The sequence below is a fragment of the Vidua chalybeata genome, chromosome 7 (assembly GCF_026979565.1).
Source record: "Vidua chalybeata isolate OUT-0048 chromosome 7, bVidCha1 merged haplotype, whole genome shotgun sequence".
NCBI lineage: Eukaryota > Metazoa > Chordata > Aves > Passeriformes > Viduidae > Vidua > Vidua chalybeata.
In genome coordinates, this window is record NC_071536.1 from 6,294,641 (window position 1) to 6,313,651 (window position 19,011).

At 40.4% G+C, this 19,011-nt stretch overlaps 1 protein-coding gene across 6 annotated transcripts in view; it reads left to right on the plus strand.

The window, feature by feature from the left end:
* Positions 1 to 19,011, plus strand: part of ADARB1 (adenosine deaminase RNA specific B1) — a 61,250-nt gene that overhangs the window by 13,427 nt on the left and 28,812 nt on the right. For 2 of the 6 annotated variants that reach the window (XM_053947744.1, XM_053947748.1), the window contains exons 2-3: positions 5,548 to 5,584; positions 14,098 to 14,172. In XM_053947744.1, the coding sequence (XP_053803719.1) occupies positions 14,145 to 14,172 (28 nt within the window). In that variant the 5' untranslated portion in view covers positions 5,548 to 5,584; positions 14,098 to 14,144. Of the gene's footprint in view, positions 1 to 1,129; positions 1,222 to 3,659; positions 3,802 to 5,547; positions 5,585 to 14,097; positions 14,173 to 17,838; positions 17,864 to 19,011 lie in introns of those variants that run through there. The other 4 variants (XM_053947746.1, XM_053947747.1, XM_053947745.1 and 1 more) reach the window with 4 other exon arrangements.

Genomic DNA, 19,011 nt, shown 5'->3' on the forward strand with positions numbered 1-19,011 from the left:
CAAGAGAGCTGGAGAGGGACCTCAGGCAAGGGCCGGGAGAGAAGGAGAAGGGGGAATGGCTTCCCATTGACAAAGGGCAGCATTAGATGGGATTTTGCGAAGAAATTCTTGGCTCTGAGGGTGGAGAGACCCTGATACAGGTCACCCAGAGAAACTGTGGCTGCCCTATCCCTGGAAATGTTCAAGGCCACGTTGGACAGAGCTTGGAGCAGCCTGGGATAGTAGAAGGTGCTCCTGCACTGGAAGATGTTGCTTACTGGTGGCAGGGGCTGGAAGAAGTCTTTAAGGCGCCTTCCAACCCAAACCGTTCTGAGACTGAAATGTGCACAATCAGTGACTGTGTTAAGCCTTGTTTCCAGCTTGTACATTTTACCTTGGTGAACTCTTTCTACTGAAGTTGCAGCACCCTCTTCTACTGTTCTGTCCTCATCTTGGGACAGTACTATAGTCAAGTTGCCTCTCATCACCAAAACTGAAGACATTTGTTGTCTGGGCTGCATAAGATGTTTTTTCCTGCAGTGATTTGTGTGTGGATATGGCTTTGCCTCTTGGATCTTTTCAGCAGGGGGGTTGGTTTAAATATCTGTCATGTCACTTGTCTACCATCAGGTGCTGAGAGGTAACACTTGGCCTCTCAGTGTTCTGTTTTTAAATCCAGGAATAAACCACATTGGTTCTTGAGGCTGTAGGCATGGTCTGGGAGCTCCCAGTGAAGGGTGTATCACTTTAGGCATGGCTTAGCATGCACACTTCATCCCACCTTTGCTAATTCCCAGCCTGTCTCCCAGCTTGTCAGCAATCTCTTGTTACACCAAGAGGCTGGAGGCAGTGGCACAGCCATCCCAACCTGTTTTAAATGTCTGGGAGGTCTGGGAATAAAGTGCCTTGTTCTGGCACTCCTGAAGCAATACACTTTATTTAAGGACTGTGGAGAGTGACTTCCCAGGTACCAGCCAGAGAAGATACGCATCTTTAATGCACAACATAAACTCATGGCTTTGAACACTGTTAATCTGAGTGATAATTATTTAGCATCTTTTATTAAACATTGATTTCTGAGGCATTTTTCTGAAGACCAGTGCTAAGTACAAAGTGTTCACATGCATCTAATCTTTGCCATAGGGTGGGAGTAAGACTGAAAGTCATCAAGTCTGCCTTGTTGTGAAGGCTGGAAAATACTGCTGCTGTTCAAAGGAAGAAAGATTTCCATTCCTCTAGTAGGTACTGCACATACAAGTTTGAAGGAAGTTTTGCAGGTTTGGTTTTTTTTGGTTTTTTTTTTTTTTTTTTTTTTTTTTTTTTTGGTTTTTTTTTGAATATGTTAAGCTGAAAACTCTGGTTGATCACTGTAGCATTGAGAAGAGCTTTCAGCAGTTTTATCAAGTTGATGCAACAACATCTGCTCCAAAGTGGGGCATCTTCCAGTGTCAGACTTGGTCAATGTGGTGGGATGGGTGGGTTGTCCTGTCTTTGCTGCTCCTGTAGCCTAAATTCTTGTCCACAATTTGTCTGTAGTAAAAATTAACTTATTTTTTTTTTTAGCTGTTGTCTAAAAACTACTAACACCAAACAGAAACTACAACTGACTTCTTAAATTCTGTTGCCTTGTAAAAGCTGCTGCTTAGTCTGGAGGTTGCACTGTTGGACTGTTTCAGTTTGACTAATGTTTAAAGCAGCTAAATGAGTAATGTAAATATTTAAACACTAGCTACAGTGAAAACAGCAACAATAAGATTAAAGCCTAAGCCCCCCTGAAGACATTTATGGTAATTTTGCTCATGTTAATGATTCCTTTGGCTTCAATCACATTCTCTCCTAAGGTAACTGCTCTTATACATGGGATGATCCTGTGAAAAGAGGAGTGGCATTAAAACTTTTGATTTTGAAATGATGTTGTTTCAGTATCAAAATTTATTCTTGAGGCTTTAGGATGCCAAATGTACCAGTACACCAGTGAATATAACTTTTCAAACATAGGAGATGGCAAAATTAAAAAAAGTTAGAAGTGAAGAGTTTCTTGCTGATACTATGCAAATATATACTACTTTTTGGTGAGAGAATATTTGAAAAATACTTTGTTGTGTTTCTTCCTTAACATTTTTTGGATAATTGTGTGTTTTATAATAAATGAGAATAAATGAACATACTTTTGTTTATTTGCTGCAGTAAATGCTTGGATATTACTTGATGGAGTAGCATTCTCTTTTTTATTTTATCCATGGATTCCTGTTGCTTAAGAGCTGCTGAATTTTCATAGCTTTTGAAGTGTCAGTGAACTTTGTTTCAGTGTCTCGTGTACCTCTTTGTAAGTTCCAAAAGAGTTTGTTTTATATCAAGGGAGGGAGAAGCCTTTGACAGCTTGTATCATGTGTAAACTGCATTACTTTTTCCAATTGCAGCATATATGTCCTTTTTTTCTAAACTACTTTTTTCATTGTGGTGCTCAGTTGCTATTCTTTCTCAATTTACTTTAGAATTTTAAATGAGCAGTTCAAAGGGGCTGTAGGGAGTGTGGGTTGGATTTGGGCTATTATTTCTTTAATTCAGACTGATAAACTGAAGTACATCATAGATGTCAAATTTTTTCTTCATATTTAGAAGGAAGATGTTTTCAGAGGAAAACCTGGTTCTGTAGTTGTGCTGTTGAACTGCATTTATAGTTTATGGTGGAGACTCATGACTTGGTGTATGAGAAAACATGTCATGTCACAATCACAGAATCTCCTGACTTGGAAGGGACCCACAAGGATCAAGGAGTCTGACTCCTGGCCCTGCACAGGACACCCCAAGGATCCCACCTGAGAGCACTGTCCAAGCACTTCTTAACCTCATGTCTTTTACTGGAGTCTCACACTGTTGTTTTCTGGGATCAGGAACAAAGTCTTGCTTCAAGGCATCTCTTCCTCACATTCCCTGAGTGACTTTTACACTGGCAGATAGGGATAAGGGCAAGGGGAATGGTTTTAAACTAAGAGAGGAGAGATTTAGGTTAGGGGTTAGGAGGAAATTCTTCCCTGTGAGGGTGGGGGGCCCCTGGCACAGGGTGCCCACAGAAGCTGTGGTTGCTCCATCCCTGGAAGTGTCCCAGGCCAGGCTGGATGTGGCTTGAAGGATCCTGGACTAGTGGAAGGTGTTTCTGCCCAAGGCAGGACACTATATTGAGAAGGGAGACCTTCCAACCCAAACTGTTCTACACTGGATTTAACATACCTGTGGTTTTTGTCATGCATCAGCAGTTGAGATGCCTCAACAGATTTAATTTTCTTTTTCAACATGTGAGAAGTAAAATAAATAGGAAAGTAAACCCAGAAAGTTTGGAAGTGGTGTTTTTTTTATCCTGACCATAGGGCTGGTGCTGAGTGCCTCCAGGTTGTTGCCTTGTGTTTGGGTGGTTTTTGCAGGTTTATGTCTTGAGGTGATACCCTCAGATGTCTGTTTTGATTCTCATTGCCTTGAAATATTTTCAGCTGATCTTTAAAAAGTTAGAATTTGAAGATATTCCTAAATGGCTGACACGTTGTGTTCTTCAAATAATTTTCAAGTATCCTTTGCTGCCCTGGAAGAAATCATGGACATGTTTCTGAACATTTTAGGGTAAATTAACTCACTAGTAAGGGAAAAGAATTGGTTTATTGATTTTTTTTTTTTTTTTTGCAAGGTAACAATATGGAGATGCTGTGGCAAAGTGCTGAGCTCCTAGAGGAGCCCCTTCTGGCAGGCTCTCCCTGCAGAAGGTGTTGGGGAAGCATGTCACAACTTGAACAAACCCCAAAATAGCCATTTGCCACTGGACAGAGCCAGGTAGGACATGCTGAAGATCAGAGCTTTGTTTCTGGCTTTTATAACGTAGTAGTATTTCCCTTTCTTTGCTATTTAGAATTTTTACTGGTTGAAGGTGTTACAAGTCTCAGTTTTTCCTCCACCTGTCTTTACTGCTCACAGTATAACAAAAATAATTACTAAGCTAAGCTTTTTTTCCTAGCTCTTAGCCTTGGCTGGTTCTTTCTCTGTAAAACTCAATGCAGCTGTCCATATGTAAGGACTTTTGGTACTCAGTGGTAAAGTTAAAATCTCAATTTTCATGGATTGTTTTTAGTTTGTTAGGGAATTACTCACTGGAGTAATATAAGGAAGATAATGTGGAACCTAAATTAACTCAAGGATATACTAATATACAAACTATTAGCAGTGTGTTTTCTCAGGATTAATTGTAACTTTAAGCAATGCTCACATAGGAAGAGAATTATCAAAACCTTGTTTTTAAAACACATTTTTGGTGGTTGTTGCCACAAATATGGGATTTTCACATCACACCTAATTTATAGCTCATTTTCCAAGAGTTTGGAAGGTTTTATTGTGGATATGGGAAAACTAGGTTGGGACTTTGACTCTGAACTCAGTATTCTGGGCATTTTTCCTGCTTTATGCTAAGACCAATGTAGTATTTACATTGATCTTTTTATTTTTATTGGAAGATGCCACTATGAAGTGTTGAAATTGAAATGTCATAAAAGCTGGGATCAAATCAATGCAACATGCTAATTTATGGACTTCAAATATTATGTCTGATCCCTTTTTGACCAAACTAGTTTCAGAGATGTGCAGCCATCAGCTTGTGTTGTGTAGCTGTGCTCTGTGTAACTTGAATTCAGTGCAGGTTTCTGCAGGGTACCAGCACCCTCTCGTGGGCTGTGTGATTGTGATTTGGGAATATTGTTTTAGAATAGTCTTATCTTCACACTGGTAAGGCCCCATCAGTATTTTTTTTTAGAACTAGGAGCTTGTCTGTTGAATTAAAGCTGTCTGTTCCTGGTGCTTATTCATGGAAATAAAACTGCTCACAGCATCCCTGTTATCCTGTATCCTCCTTAGAATCAGAATCACAAAATGGTTTGGGTTGGAAGAGACCTTAAGATTAGGGGTATATGTGTTTTACCCTCCATCTGCCAGTTGTTTTCCACCCCACTGCTGGTAGTTGAGGGATTTTCCTCTTTTGCAGGAGAGTGCAGTCTGATGTCAGTGGGATCGAGAAAGTGGTGTTTGGAAAGGGGGTTGTTGTATGAGGGACCTTTTATATGGATTAAAATCACTCCCTAAAAATAAAAACTGAAGATCTTAAAAAAAAAAAAAATCTTAACAAGATGAGAACTCTGGATTTGCTTTCAAGTTGGCTGTGATAGCACAGATGTTTATATCAGTTTTACACCATTATTTACTACATTTTTGCTGAACCTCTCTCTTAGAAGGTACAGAGATTGCAGATTGGGTACTACATAACTGCTTGTACCTTAGGGATGTTTCTTCTGAAACAGTATTAGGCATCCTGAGTCTTGATTTCTTTTCTTAATTTTTGTTTTTCCAACCAGGAATGTCCAGAATGTCTTTGTTAGGGTAGCAAAAGACTTGGCTCTGGGACTGTGTATCTGTAGTATGGACTATTTATTTTTAGAGAATCAGAAATGTGTCCCTTTTAAGGTCAGGAGTTGCTATTTGTAATGCACAAATTTTTAAAGAGCAAACAATTGACTGGATTTCCTCTTCTTGCAGGTTGCAGAATCAGCATGTGTCTCCAATAACTAAAAAGGTAAGCACACTGTATTTGCAAGCATGGAGCAGGATTCTTTGTTTTCTGATTGATTCATTTGGCTCATAACTTGGAGGAGGAGAAACTTCATTTTAATGTACTTGAACACTTATTTAGTACTTTCTTGTTTTATCTATAACTTTTATTTATGTTTGGACTCTAAATCCCTTCACAGTTATTGGATCAGCAGCTTGAAAATAGAGAGGATATTGTTTTACAAGTTGATATTACAAAAAGTTGGTTACCTTTCTGGGGGCAAATTTGTATCCAGTGCATATTAATAAAGTAAATAGGCAGAACTGGCATGTAGGACTTGAGAGTTTGCAGAGTGTTTGAGCAAAGCTTAATAACTGATTTTGGTGGGAAAAGAGGAAATAAGCCCAAATTGTAAGTCTACCTCCTAATCCAAAGCATCAGCCTACTTCTATGACTGTTTTTTTTTTCTTTTTATGAAACAGCTTCAAGACACCTGAGTTTCTTTTAATCTCCTTTAAAACTATTTTAGATTTTTCTTCCAATTAGTGATTATTTTCCTTAGTGCTGGATAGCTGTATCAATTATCTTTTAAATTATATAGAAAATATTAATATTACTGGGAGGTCCAGGCTGCTCAGTTTTTCTCTCTGAATAGTTTCCACTTTTGTCTTGGTAGCACATCCTAAATACATTTCTGACAGTTACAGGTACTTGAGGAGTCCTTCAGAAAAAAATACATTAAAAAAGAGATGTTCAGTCCTAACAGAAACCTGGTAAGGAGGTTAGAGAATAAATCTGCAAACATCTTAAGTTATTTCTAATTGTGAGCAGAGCTCTAGAATTCCTTGGTTGAGGGAACAATAGATGCAACCTCAATCATTTCTGTAACAGCAGATGGTGCTGTTGGAATGGATTTAATCACCTGAGGAATAGACTCCAAGCTGACCAGTAAACTCCAGTATGAGGTTTATATCAGAGCTCTTGGGGTTCCCAGTATGCAGCCAGCAGCTCTGGGTCTGGAATTTGTGCAGAGCAGCTACTCAGTCTGTACTTTAGCTCCTACTAATTCTAGCAGTTGATGCTGATTTCTATTCATTCTTGCTGAAGTACACAAAACTAAAAGGAAAACTGCTGTTGGCTTGTAATATTGTCCTTGTGCTTGAAAAATACCCTGCTTGCTTGTGGGAGCAAAAAATTTAAAAAATCTTTAAAAGCACTTTAAAAATACAGTGTATGAGTATTTCTTCAAAGAGTATGTAAAGTAAGCTGATAATGGGGGCCAAATCTATAAGTAAGTGTGATTTTCAAGGATGTTTTGGTGCATGGAGATTTTCACGTGTTATTTATTTAAAAATTTATCATATGATAGGTGATGTGTATAAGTATACTTTATATCTATGTAAAATAGGGGCTGCAGCATGGCCTTGAGCCTCTGCTGCCAGGGAACCTGATGAAAAGGGATTAGAGATGCCACAGCTACAGGGTCTCTAAATTGAGCTCACAAATCCTTCATCACAAAACTCCATCTATCACAAGTCATAAATCCATGGAATAATAGGCTTTGTTCCACTGGGCTAGGTGGCAGAGGGGAGAATTGGGGAGATGCTGAACTTTTCCATCAGTCTCGATGTGTTGTTTCTGATCTCACCTGGGTTAGTTTACCTCTGGGGTTTGGGTGGAATATGCTGGAGTTGTTCAGTGTCTCTGCATTCCTGGTTCAGGGATGCAGGTGAAATGGGAGTATTGGAGATGGGTAGGTCCCAAATTCCACCTGGGAACTGCTCTTTCTTTGGAGAGAAGGCAGCCCATTTTCTCTTTGATGCTCACTGGGTGTCAGATCTGTGAAATACAAGATGTTGTGGGATTTACTGCTTCTGGCACACACATTAACACTGATTGCCATAGTTCTGTTCTGTGTGCAGTATTTACTTCCTTGCACTTGGTTTTCAACCTGCTTTTGTCTAATCATGTGGACATTATAAGATATTTAAGGATATTGAGTATTTAACTTCATACATATCTACAGGGTTGTTCAGCCTGGAGAAGAGAATACTCTGGGATACCTCATTGTGACCTTCCAGTACCTAAAGGGGGCTTACGAAAAAGAGGAAGAGTGACTTTTCATGTGGAAAGATAGTGATAAAAGAAGAAGAAATAGTTGTAAACTATAAGAGGGAAGATTTAGATTAGAAGTTAAAAGGAAATTCTTCCCTCTGAGGGTGGTGAGGCCCAGAGAAGCTGTGGCTGCCCCATGACTGGAATTGTTCAAGAGCAGATTGAACAGGGCTTGGAGCAGCCTGGCCTAGTGGAAGATGTCCCTACCCATGGCAGGGGCTGGAAAGAGGTGAGCTTTTTAAGGTCCCTTCCAACTCAAACTACTGGTCTATGATTTGGTTCTATGATATTTTTTATTTCCTAAAACTCTTGTTAATGTTACACCTGCAGCAGGTCACCAAGTTTCTCTCCCAAATGCACTGTGTATGTTCTTTAGGCAATAGTCACGTCTTAGAGATGATCTTCTCTCTTCAAAGCTGTCATCCTTCAAGGCCTTGTCTTAGGCCTCCTTCCTGAGTGTCATACCCCAGAGTCACTGCCTTGAGGAGCAGGGGTTGGTAGAGTTAGGAGCTGCTTTGGGGAGGAGAGCTACAAAGGTGACCTGAAGAAGTCTCTTTTCATTCTTCATGCCAAATCAAATCTCTTGACAGGTTAGGGCAGATAAAGTAATTATTAAAAGCAAAATCACTTTTGAGTTCAGATAGCTAATGCAGGAACTTGTCCCCCAGAAGGAAGGAGAAATGCACATTATTATGTATCTCAATCTTGGCTGTGCTGAGAACAAGGTGGTAAAAGTTTGAGCAGCTGAAGGAATTATGGTAAAGAGCTTGGTAGTTGCACAGGCTGTCCTTGCATTTTACAAATTGTGCTTTTTTCTCCAAGATTAAAAATGAATTCTCATCCCCCTAAGGGATGTTTTTTCCCTTCCTCTCTTTGTCAGTATTGCTGTTCCTTCAGAGCTGTGTAGATGTAGATACCTCACCCTCCATGTCCTTGGTCTGTCACACACAGCTTATTGTATATTGAAATGTGAAACTTGGCTTGAAACTCTTAATTAGCATTCAGAACAGCACAGCAGATTAGGCACAGCACTAGTTTGGGGAGTTGCTCTTTGATGGGACTCATTTCCTCCTGATCTTAGTGGTGAAGGTGTGACTGTGGCATGACTATTGCATTGGAGGCTTGTTCCTCCATGGTTAGTTCTTCTTTCTAAATTCAGTGTCAACTGAGCTCAAATGATCCTGTTGCTCTTTCTTCATTCTCAGAGAAGTAGTGTCTAATAACATGGATGCTGAAGTAGAACTTGAGTTCCTTTGAAGTGGGGAAGTTTGAAGCTTTTAGTGCTTAGGCTTCAGACAAAAATAATTACAGTCACTCAGTCTCTGCTCTCCATCACAGTCTGGAGATGTAAAAGCTGTTATCTGGGATCTGGGGAATGAGTGCCAGCAGGCAGAGCACCCTGTTAGCACATCAACCCAGTTCTAGTGGTGAGCTGGAGCATGTTGGCTTTGGTTAGTGAAGTACTCCTACTTTAAGATGCCAGTGGCAATGTTTTTCAAAAAACGCCAGCATGGATAGTTGTCAAAATATGATGGTGCATTTAAGTAATTTACCAGAGATGATCTAGATTCAGTCATGTGCTGTGTTCCTGATGTACTGAGAAATAAAGATCTGAGAACAGCTGGAAAATGCTTTTTTGTCCTGTGAGGTTTAATCTGAGGGCAGGATTAAAGAATAGCTGCAACTCTCAGCCTGTGCTGATGATATGTAGGATCAACAGGATCAACATATGTTTGTTGGTCACTCACATGGGAAAACAGGATGATACCACATTATCCCATAATGTCACACGTTACTTTTTAGTTTATGAAAAAGCTAGAAAATACCACAGGTGATGTTGACAATGGGAGGCCACTTGCCCAGGCCTGATAGAAACCCTTGTATGGAAAATCTGTGACTAAAGTGTATTTGAGATTGGCATATTTATGTATTCCTGCTACTCCAACTACATTCTGTGCCTTTTGAGGCAGTGTATGAAATGGGAACATGAGAAACAGTTGTAGAGGATGCTGAAGGCATCTTGTTTCATGCACTAGGCTGTATAAATATTTCCTTGCTTGTCTCTCCTTGTTTCTGAGCTACAAGACTGAAGAGTTGCCCTCCTTTATTAATAACAAAATAAAATTAATTGTGCCTTTCCACACCTAGCAGTGAGGATGCCTTTGATGTAGTCCTTCTCAGAGAATTGTCCTTCCTTGCCCTTTCTGTGTGACAAAGGGTTAACTGTCACATGTGCCTCTGGCAGTGGGTGAGGGTGAGCTGCATCCTCTGCTCATCTTTGTTCCCTGGACTGTGCATCAGTACACTGCAGGCTTCCAGGGGCTGGGCAGAGGAAGCACAGGAGAACCCTCCTTTTGGGAATAGGCTGCTCCTGCTTTGGGAGGGGGTGAGGGGTGGCACAGGTGGTGGGGGGTGCATGGCATCACGTCAAGCCATGGCTCTGGGCTTGGGGAACCTCTGCAGCATGGCCCGCCTGCGCTGGAAGCGCAGGAGGATGAAGCGATCTGAGAGGAAAGGTAGGGCTTTAATTTCAATGCTGCATTTCAGTGCTGGAACAAAGGAGTCATTGGAGGGGGGGTGGTGGTGGTGTAAATGTAGTTTTCAGGTGAGGATTGAACCTCTTTGGTAACTGCAGCTTCTGTGTTTGCACTTTGGATTCATAAGAAATCCAGTTTGTCGGAAATACTTTGAGCAAGATCCATTTCCCAATGTTTTATTTCACTTGACTTTCAAAGTTTGGAAGGAGAGGACTTTTTAACAAATAGGAAACTCTCTAAAACTGCAGCTTTCTGACTTACACTGTTTTCTAATAGTTCTGTGACATCTCTCAGGTTAATGGGATTTTTTCCATATATGCCATTCATTGAATCTAAAGTGTTGTTAGGTGCTAAATTTCCCTTTCAAAATATATTTAGGTTTTCTCTCGGTAATGAGAATAAACCAAAATAACTCCTAAGGTCTTTCACAACTCTTTTTTGCATGCAGTCAATACCTAGGATATTGAAACAAGAAATGCAGGTTATCTCTAAGTCCTCATGTGCTGTGTGCTTGCTGTAGCTAACATTTACCTAAAAATCTCTTAAGTAGTCTTCTGTGGAAACAAAGGCAAGTTCTATTGTGTTGGCTGCTGCATTTTTAAGTACTTCTGATGTTCTGTGCTTGGAGATACTCTACAGGAATTAAAGACTTTAAAACCAGGAGAGGATTAAAAGTGTACTTTTTCCTGGCTCCACTTAAATTAGCATACATGTAGATACTGTTTTCCCATTTGATATGGCTGGCTTTTAATGCATCTAGGAAAAGAAAGGTTTTTGTAGTCAGAACATTTCAGGGTGTGCTGCTGTGCAGAATCCCTTGGCTTCAGTCAGTGCATTTAGGGTAAGAGCTGAGTGGAGGTTTATTGCTCTGTGTTATGAGCAAAAAACTCCCCTCTGCTACACCAGCATAGTGCAGTCAAACCCTCAGTTTATTTTATCAGTATACCTGAGAGAAAACAGTCCCTGTAGCCATGGAGCTGGCTTCTTCCACAGCCCCATTCCTCACAGAACCTGCTGTAAATACACTGACCCAAATCACTTTGTATTTATGGCACTTATTCCTTATTACTGTTCTTGAAAGCTTTGTTAATCACTGAACAGCAATTAAGCTTTTTCCTTTACTCTTACATTTTTTTTCCCAAATAAAAGTTTTTTCCAGTGCTCAGAATGTTACTGTAGTTGTATCCCTTATGCCATAGCAGGATTTTAGGAATGAAACTCAGGAATTTATCATACATACCATGGTGTCCAAGGCAGATGCACAGCTTCAGTGAAGTCCTTTTGGAAGGTTCAGATGCCACTGACCATTACCCAAGCTCATGTGGTGTCAGTGTCTGTAGGACCTGAAATGTTCCTGGATGTCAGTTGCTAAACAGGTTACTTACAGGCAGTGAATGTGTTTATTAATGCAGTTTTGCTGCTTGAGTAAAAGTTTGGAAGGTCAAAGAACCCAGAAATGCTGTCCTCCTTCAAAGTGAAATGATAACTGAATCACTGATGATTGCAGAAGTAATCAAGCATGCCTTGGCAAGAGAGGAAGTTTTTTTGTAGTGAGCAGCCTGAGCTCAGAGTCCATTTGGTGAAAACATCTCCCCTCTCTTTCTGAGGGCATGGGTCCTATTTATTTAGAAGGACTTTGAAAAACCTTTTTTCTTATTATCAAATCCTCTACCCTTGAAAGCCAAGTGGGGAAAAAAAAATCCATGGATTACAGTGGGAGGAAGTTTGGAAGATAGATGTGTATACAGAGTACTGAGTTCCTTCTCTCTGCCCAGCTCAGTACTGTCCCCTACACATTATTCATAGAGTTGTAGAATGTTAGGGGATTGAAATGGACCTTACAGATCATGGAGTCCCAGCTGTGGGCAGGGACACCTCCCACCACACCAGGTTGCTCAAGGCCTTATCCAGCATGGCTTTGAACAGTGCTGGGGTTGGGGCATCCACAACATTTCATACTCTTTAAATATCTGATACATTCTCTTCCAAGTATTTTTGATTTGAAGTGGGTGGTTGTTAGAAATTAGTTGTAATGGAAATCAATTACTTGTATAAAACACACACAGTCTTTTAGTGCTTAGAGTGAGGGAGGCTTAGCTTTGGGAAGTGGGATGGAATCACCATCCCTGGAATTACTCAGGAAACAAACAGACATGGCATTTCATGCTTCGGTTCAGTGGACACGCTCATATTCAGTCAAAGGGTGGATTTGATTGTGAAGGTCTTGAAGTTAATGGTTCTGTGACTCTTATGTTCTTTACCAGAGTGATCTGCTGGTGCAGTTGTGGGGACTGGAGGGATGAGCTGAGCACTGCTAACTGTACTCATGCTTTTTTCAATAAGAAAGGATCAGGGAAAAAGTGATCATTCTTTATATGCCAAGAGTAGTCTAAGTCTCGTACACGTGTGGTTAAAGCTTAAAACAGAGAGCTTAGTGTCATTTGGCTGCAGTAACACTCTAGGTTTGCATCTCTTAGGTGCCTTAGGGCTCTTCTGTCAACTGTCCTTGGCTGTTTAGCTTCCTTGATGCTTTCAGAATCCGTTTCAGCACAGTTACTGAAATGATTAAAAAAAAAAAAAAAAAAGCAAGTAGAGTTTCTGTTTGCGTCTGCTTTTAGCAGACAGGAGCTTGCATTTTCTCTCCTTCAGGCTGTGGGGTGAGGTGCTGAGCCCAGGCTGGTAACCCAGCTCCTCAGGAGAGTTTATCCATAGTGTGGAAGTGTGGGGCAGCTCTGCAGCCTTTTTCACTTCTAGCTAGGCTCAGGGATGCTCACTGATCTCTTTGGCAGAAGTTAAACCAGGAATTTGTAAACTCCTTAGTCCTTGAGTGGTGCTGCAGGAGTAACTGTAGCCGGTGTGATGTGCTAATTAAGGCGATAATTATTTACAAGTCCTGTTGATTACAGTCAACTAATTTCCTCTTGTTACAGTGGAGTGTGCTGGTGTTGTCATGCAGACTGTCTCAGGGGTTGGGCACAAGGGGTTATAGTAGATGGGGTGACATCAGGTGTGTGTTCAGTCCCTAGTGGGGTTCCACAGAGCTCTGTCCTTGTCCCTGTGCTCTTCAACATCTTCACAAACAGCCTGGAGGCAGGAATCAAAGGAATACTAAATAAGTTTGCTGCTGAGACTAAATTGAGACTAAATTGTTGACTCCCTCGAGGGTAGAGGGGCCCTATAGAGAGACCTTGATGAATTTGAGGGCTGGGCAGTCCCCAGCTGTAAGAAGTTTAATAACAAGGGCAAGTGCTGGATTCTGCACCTGGGGTAGGGCAACCCTGGCTGTGTGTATAGACCAGGCCATGAGAGGAATGGGAGGCTGGAGAGCAGTGCTGTGGAAAGGGATCTGTGGGGTCCTGTTTGATGGCAAGTTGAGTAGGAGTCAGCAGTTCCCTGGCAGCCAGGAGGGACATCAGGCACAGCATCCCCAGCTGGGCAAGGGAGGAGATTGTCCCACTTTGCTCTGGGCTGGCATGGCCTCACCTTGAGTCCTGGGGACAGGTTTGAGCACTACAATGTAAAAAGGACATGAAGCTGTTAGAGATTGTCCAAAGGAGTCTGCCAAGGAAGTGAGGAGTCTGGAGGGGAAGCCATAGGAGGAGCAGCTGAGAGCACTTGGCTTGTTCAGCCTGGAGGGGACTGTGGGGAGACCTCATTGTGGTCTTCATCATCCCACTCTGGCCTTTGGCAGACTGGGGCTGCATCTTTCAGTCACTGATGAACATCTCTGTTTTAGGAGGGATCTTTGGTCAGGATTTACCCAAACAGCCCAATGATAAGCCTGGGCTGCTGCTTTTAAACAATGTTTCAAACTTACTAACAATAAGTTTTAAACCTAGTAAGTTGTTACCTTAAAGCCTAAGTATCCCCCTCTCTCTTTTCCAGACAGAAGCCGTCTCCGCCAGGCAAGAAACCAGCAAAGATATTTCACAATGGATGTAGATGATGAAGAAAACATGAGTAAGATGTGTTTATTTGCATAGTAATAAACCCTCTAATAGTTTCTGAAAGTAATTTTTTTTCTCCCAAGCACAGGGGCAACTGCAAAGAAACTTCAGGTGCAGAAATGAAGATACTTTAAAATGCAGTGAAGAAGAGTGAATTGGAGCTTTTGCATTAAGTGTTTTTAAGATGCTAATATAGTTATATCTTCTGTATTATACTTTATACCTTACATTATTTCCTACAGCAGCTGACTAATCAAAATATTTCCCTGTCTTGAACCAGCAGTGAAGAAGGGAGGGATGATATCAGTAGTGCCCATGCCAAGGGTAAAGTACCAGTAAGGAGTGAGGGGTGAGATGAAGGGGATGGAGTTGAAGAGTGTAATATAAAGGAGGGAGAACAGAAAAGGAGAAAGGAAAAAGCAAAGGAGGAGCTGGAAAAGCTCTCTGCAGGGCTCACATGTTTATTCTCTTTAGATGGTGATTGTCCCAACCCTGAGCTACTGAATTATTAAAGTGATTTTAAAGCACAAAAAAAGTCAAATAAAGTGATCATCTTGATGTGTACTTGATGTAGCCAAATGTGTGAGACTTCTAACTCTGGGGTATAACTAAGATCCAATAACTTAGGAGAAAAGTATTCTCATTGAACTGTTCTAAACTATTTTTACTGTTATTTGCCTTTCAGCTGTCTCTTTTTTCTGTGATTCAGAGAATTGTTCTGTTGCTGCTGTGCTGTGCCTGACTGTAAATAATTGTACATTATGTTATAACAAATGTGTTTCTTTTTCCCCCAAGTGACAGTGGCTTAAGAGTGCATCTGGCAAAGGTGACAAAGCCCAAAACAGCTTTGGAGCAGAAGAGTTGTAGTTCAGTCTGGAGGAGTTACAGAACAATTTCAGAGGGAGATGAGGAAGTTAGATCATTATTTTAAAATAAACCAGTCAGACCCAAAACAAACATCCTCTCCCTCAAAAAACCCAAAACTGAAGCAAAAAATATTACCTGAAATAGAATTAATCTTTTTTCCTTAGTGAAACAATGAACTCAACTGCAATGTGCTTGGTATAATTTTCTTTTCCTTGATATATAACAAGTTATTTCACATGGATATTTTAACTGTTTCTAAAGATGGCTTCCCTACAGAGGCCTTCAAAAAGTGTAATTGGATAAGTCTCATAATTTTTTTTGATAAAACCTCCCATTTCTCAGTAATGGTATATCTGAGCATGAATAGAAGGTGCCTGCCTGAGCTGTAGAAATATAATCTCTTTATAGGGGCATTCTTTAATTCTGTGTCATTAAAAAAAAAAAAAAACACTAAATTTTTGTCTGCTTCTGGGCTTTTTTGTGTGTTAATGCATCAATACATGAAACCATTCAAGGAGTTTGTTGTTTTGTCAGGAGCTTGGCCCCATGGAACTGTTTAGGAAGTGCATTTGTATAACTTCAGTTTTGAGATGTCAGAACCTTGGCTGAGCCCAGTTCATATAAAGTGCAGGATGACCTTCATCATGAATTTGAAATATTAAATCATCTCATTTGGGGAGGTCAGAAATCAAAGTTTAAATTCTTAAGTTCTTTGCTTTGATTTGTGCAGAGATATATTTTTTTTGACTTTTTAGCTCTCTTTACTTTTATATCTCTTATAATTGTGAAGTGGCATGTTAGAAGTTGTCTATTTAATTTTTTTATTATTTTATGTAACTGCTTTTGGGGAAAGGTTCTTGAAGGAAAGGGAGGTGGGCTATGCAGTCTTTGTAGCCTGTGGTTGCATAACAAGAATTCCTCTGCAAAAACCAGAATTAAGATGATTTTTTTTTTTTTGGTTCAGATGAAATATAAGGCAGTGATGATGTCTTACATTAATAAATTAATATCCCTGAGAAAATAGTGTTTCAGACTTGAATTTTTAGTGTTTTCCTTCTTTATCCTTTGGTCAAAGAGATGCTACAAGATATTTGGGGGAAGAGATGGTTATTTAGAATGTTTTTATTTGTTTTTTGTTGTTTTGCATGGCTGGTGTGTCTGCAGCACTCTGAACACTTGGAGCACAAGCATGTGACTCTCCTGACCTCTCTCTTTGATGTATTTACTCCTTTTTCTAAAAGATGCTCTGAAGAGAGCATGTGTTTTTTTCTGCTTGTTTTTAAATGAAATAAATGACTTAATTAGAATTTCTCCAGGCCACTAAATGAGAGCAGCAGTATAAGGGGTAGCTAGAATCATCTTTTGGTTCAGCTAAGAGTTAAATTTAATTAATTGTGTTCCAGATCAGCCAGAGCAGGGGGAGTGTTGTCTTTCAGCAAGCAGGTAATGGAAGGTCCCCAACAGATAAAGCATCTTAATGGCAGACACTTTTTAATTACGGGGAATAAACTCAAAAATAAACCAGCATGTCCACATGGAAGATTTATTTCTTTATTGGCATGAAAAATTCCCCATTACTTTTTCCTGGTTTGAGTGTTCAGTTGAAATCTGGGGGGCAGAACTGACCTTCTGCTGAAGTTGTTGGTGTCAGCTATGATTTTTTACTAAGGTGGCCTCCACAGACATAAGTCAAATGTTGAAGTTGTCACATATTTTTAATTACTATACACCAATCTAATGAAAAATATCCAGTTTTTAAATTGTGGGTTGTATAAATGTTTAAGAAAACAGGATCTCAGTCATCAAGTGTTTATGTATGTGCTAATGCTGCTTTAAAGCCTTAAATACACAACAGATGTGATAGACTTCAAAGGGCTCTCTAAAGCATTCATTCCTTGAAGAATTCAATTTAAAGACTGGAAATATTAGAGATTTCTGTAAAATCATGCACAACATGGGATGTTTAATATTAGAATCATCAAACTTTAAAAAATAACAAATAAACCCCAGTAGATGCAGTAAGAGTAGCAGGTGGAGGATCAAAGAAAGCAATGGGAGATGTTTTCATGCCATTTGTGATGAAGTGGTGAAGCACCTTGCTCAGGACATCGTGGATGCCATGGGTTTATGGGATCTTTAAAAGCCATTAGAAAACACTTTTTGGGGAAAAAAGTACATGTGGCTCCCTGCCATGGTCTCTGGGAGAGCCCAGAGCTGCAAGGCTGCCCTGGGGAGGGTCATTTATGTCCCTGGGAGGACACTTACGTGTCTTACGCTCCTCTCCCCTCCTCCTCCTTGGTGGCCCTGTCACATGTGGGGAGCTGGGCAAGGTGAGGAAGAGCCAGGAGGGCCATTCCTAACTTCCCTGGAAGGGTGGCATGCCTGGAAAAGGCATCCAGGGAGAGGCTGGGCTGGAGGAGTTACTCCATGTAACTCCAAGATTAGCGGTGACATCTCTGACTTGAACAGGTTATGTTTTGACTGACCTTCCCAAGCCCTCAGGTAATCAGAGAGCCTCAGCACTGCTCTGCTGGACAGGCTGACAAAAAGGACCAAAAGCACACCTTCACCCTCCTGAGAGGGAGGGACCTTTCCTTGCAGTCCAGCAACTCTGTGGGTTGAAACAAGCACAGGTCCTTTTGGTTTGCACAGAAAGTCTTTCACTTTCCATCACAAACTTGGAATTGGATCAGCTCCACAGTTACCTCCTCTCTGGTCTCTTGGTTTGACTCAGGATTAGCTCCCTGTCTTCTTCCTCTCCAAGTTTCTACAACTTTGCAGGTTCTCCAAAGCTAACAAAGGAGTAGTTTTCTTCCCTTCTCTCTTAATGAGACAAGGTAAGCCTGCGAGTTTATTTCCTGCTCCCTACAAGTCCCTCCTCTCTGTCAGGACATCAATTCCCCTGCCTGACAAAGGAGTTCCTCCAGCTGCCATGCTTCCATGCAAAAGTTTTTATTGTTCAGCTGAAGTCTGTTCAACACCTCTTTTCCTCCTACAGGCATTGGTAGTGGTTTTCATATAAAAAGAAATGAAACCAGAGGACATTAATTAGTGTAAACTCAGTGATTTCTGTTTAGCCTGAAAGTCTTGGTGGTTGGTAGCAAATACCTGGTGCCACCAATAAGGGCAGTGTTTTGGATGAGATGTAAGAAACTCGCTGTAAGGAAAGATTTAACAATTTCCTCCATTGTCCTTAGATTCCTCCACATAAATACATATTTTTATAAAGAATATATGTGTGAACACTGTGTATTGACAGTTGCGGCCCTATAGCCTTCATTCTCCAGGCAATATGTTTGTTACTGAACAAGAGATACTTGATTATATCTAGCAGATTTCTAGCAGTGAAATGCTTCAGAATTTTGACTCTTGACAGAATTTAATTGACTTAATTGTACGATCAGTACTATACAGTTCTTTGTTGTGCTGCTGTGATTTAACAAAATGTGTTTCTACTTTGGCTTTTTCTTTTGATCTTTTTTTTTTCCCCTTCCTTTTTTTCTCTTTGAGCACCGAAAGGAGTAACCTATCGAGCTTTTGCTGGAGGATGTTATAAATGAAAATTTAGTAACCATTCCATCAGCTTTGTAACCTGGGTGAAGTGATGTGTGCATGGTAGGGGATTCTTAGGGAGGACTGAAAGCGTGACTGGAATTTGTCACTGTGAAGGAGAGCTTCCACCTGGTTTGCTCTAATTTCAATGACCATTTACCACCTTGAGTCAGTGTAGATGTAATGATGATACATTGAAGTTTTGGAACAAGAGAGTTAAAAATACTTGATCTATTACATTTGCCTTTTCATTCAAAATGCCAGTACAAAGCACAAATAGGTAATTTCCTTAGTTTCTTTATCAGGGTGAAAATGAGGTCTTTGAACTTAGAGCAAATTCAATTCCTTATGTATAGCTCTGACGTATCATTGCCACAATTTACATTTTTGAAAATGAATCATTAAATTAATACTATATTGTCTTCCCTGCCCT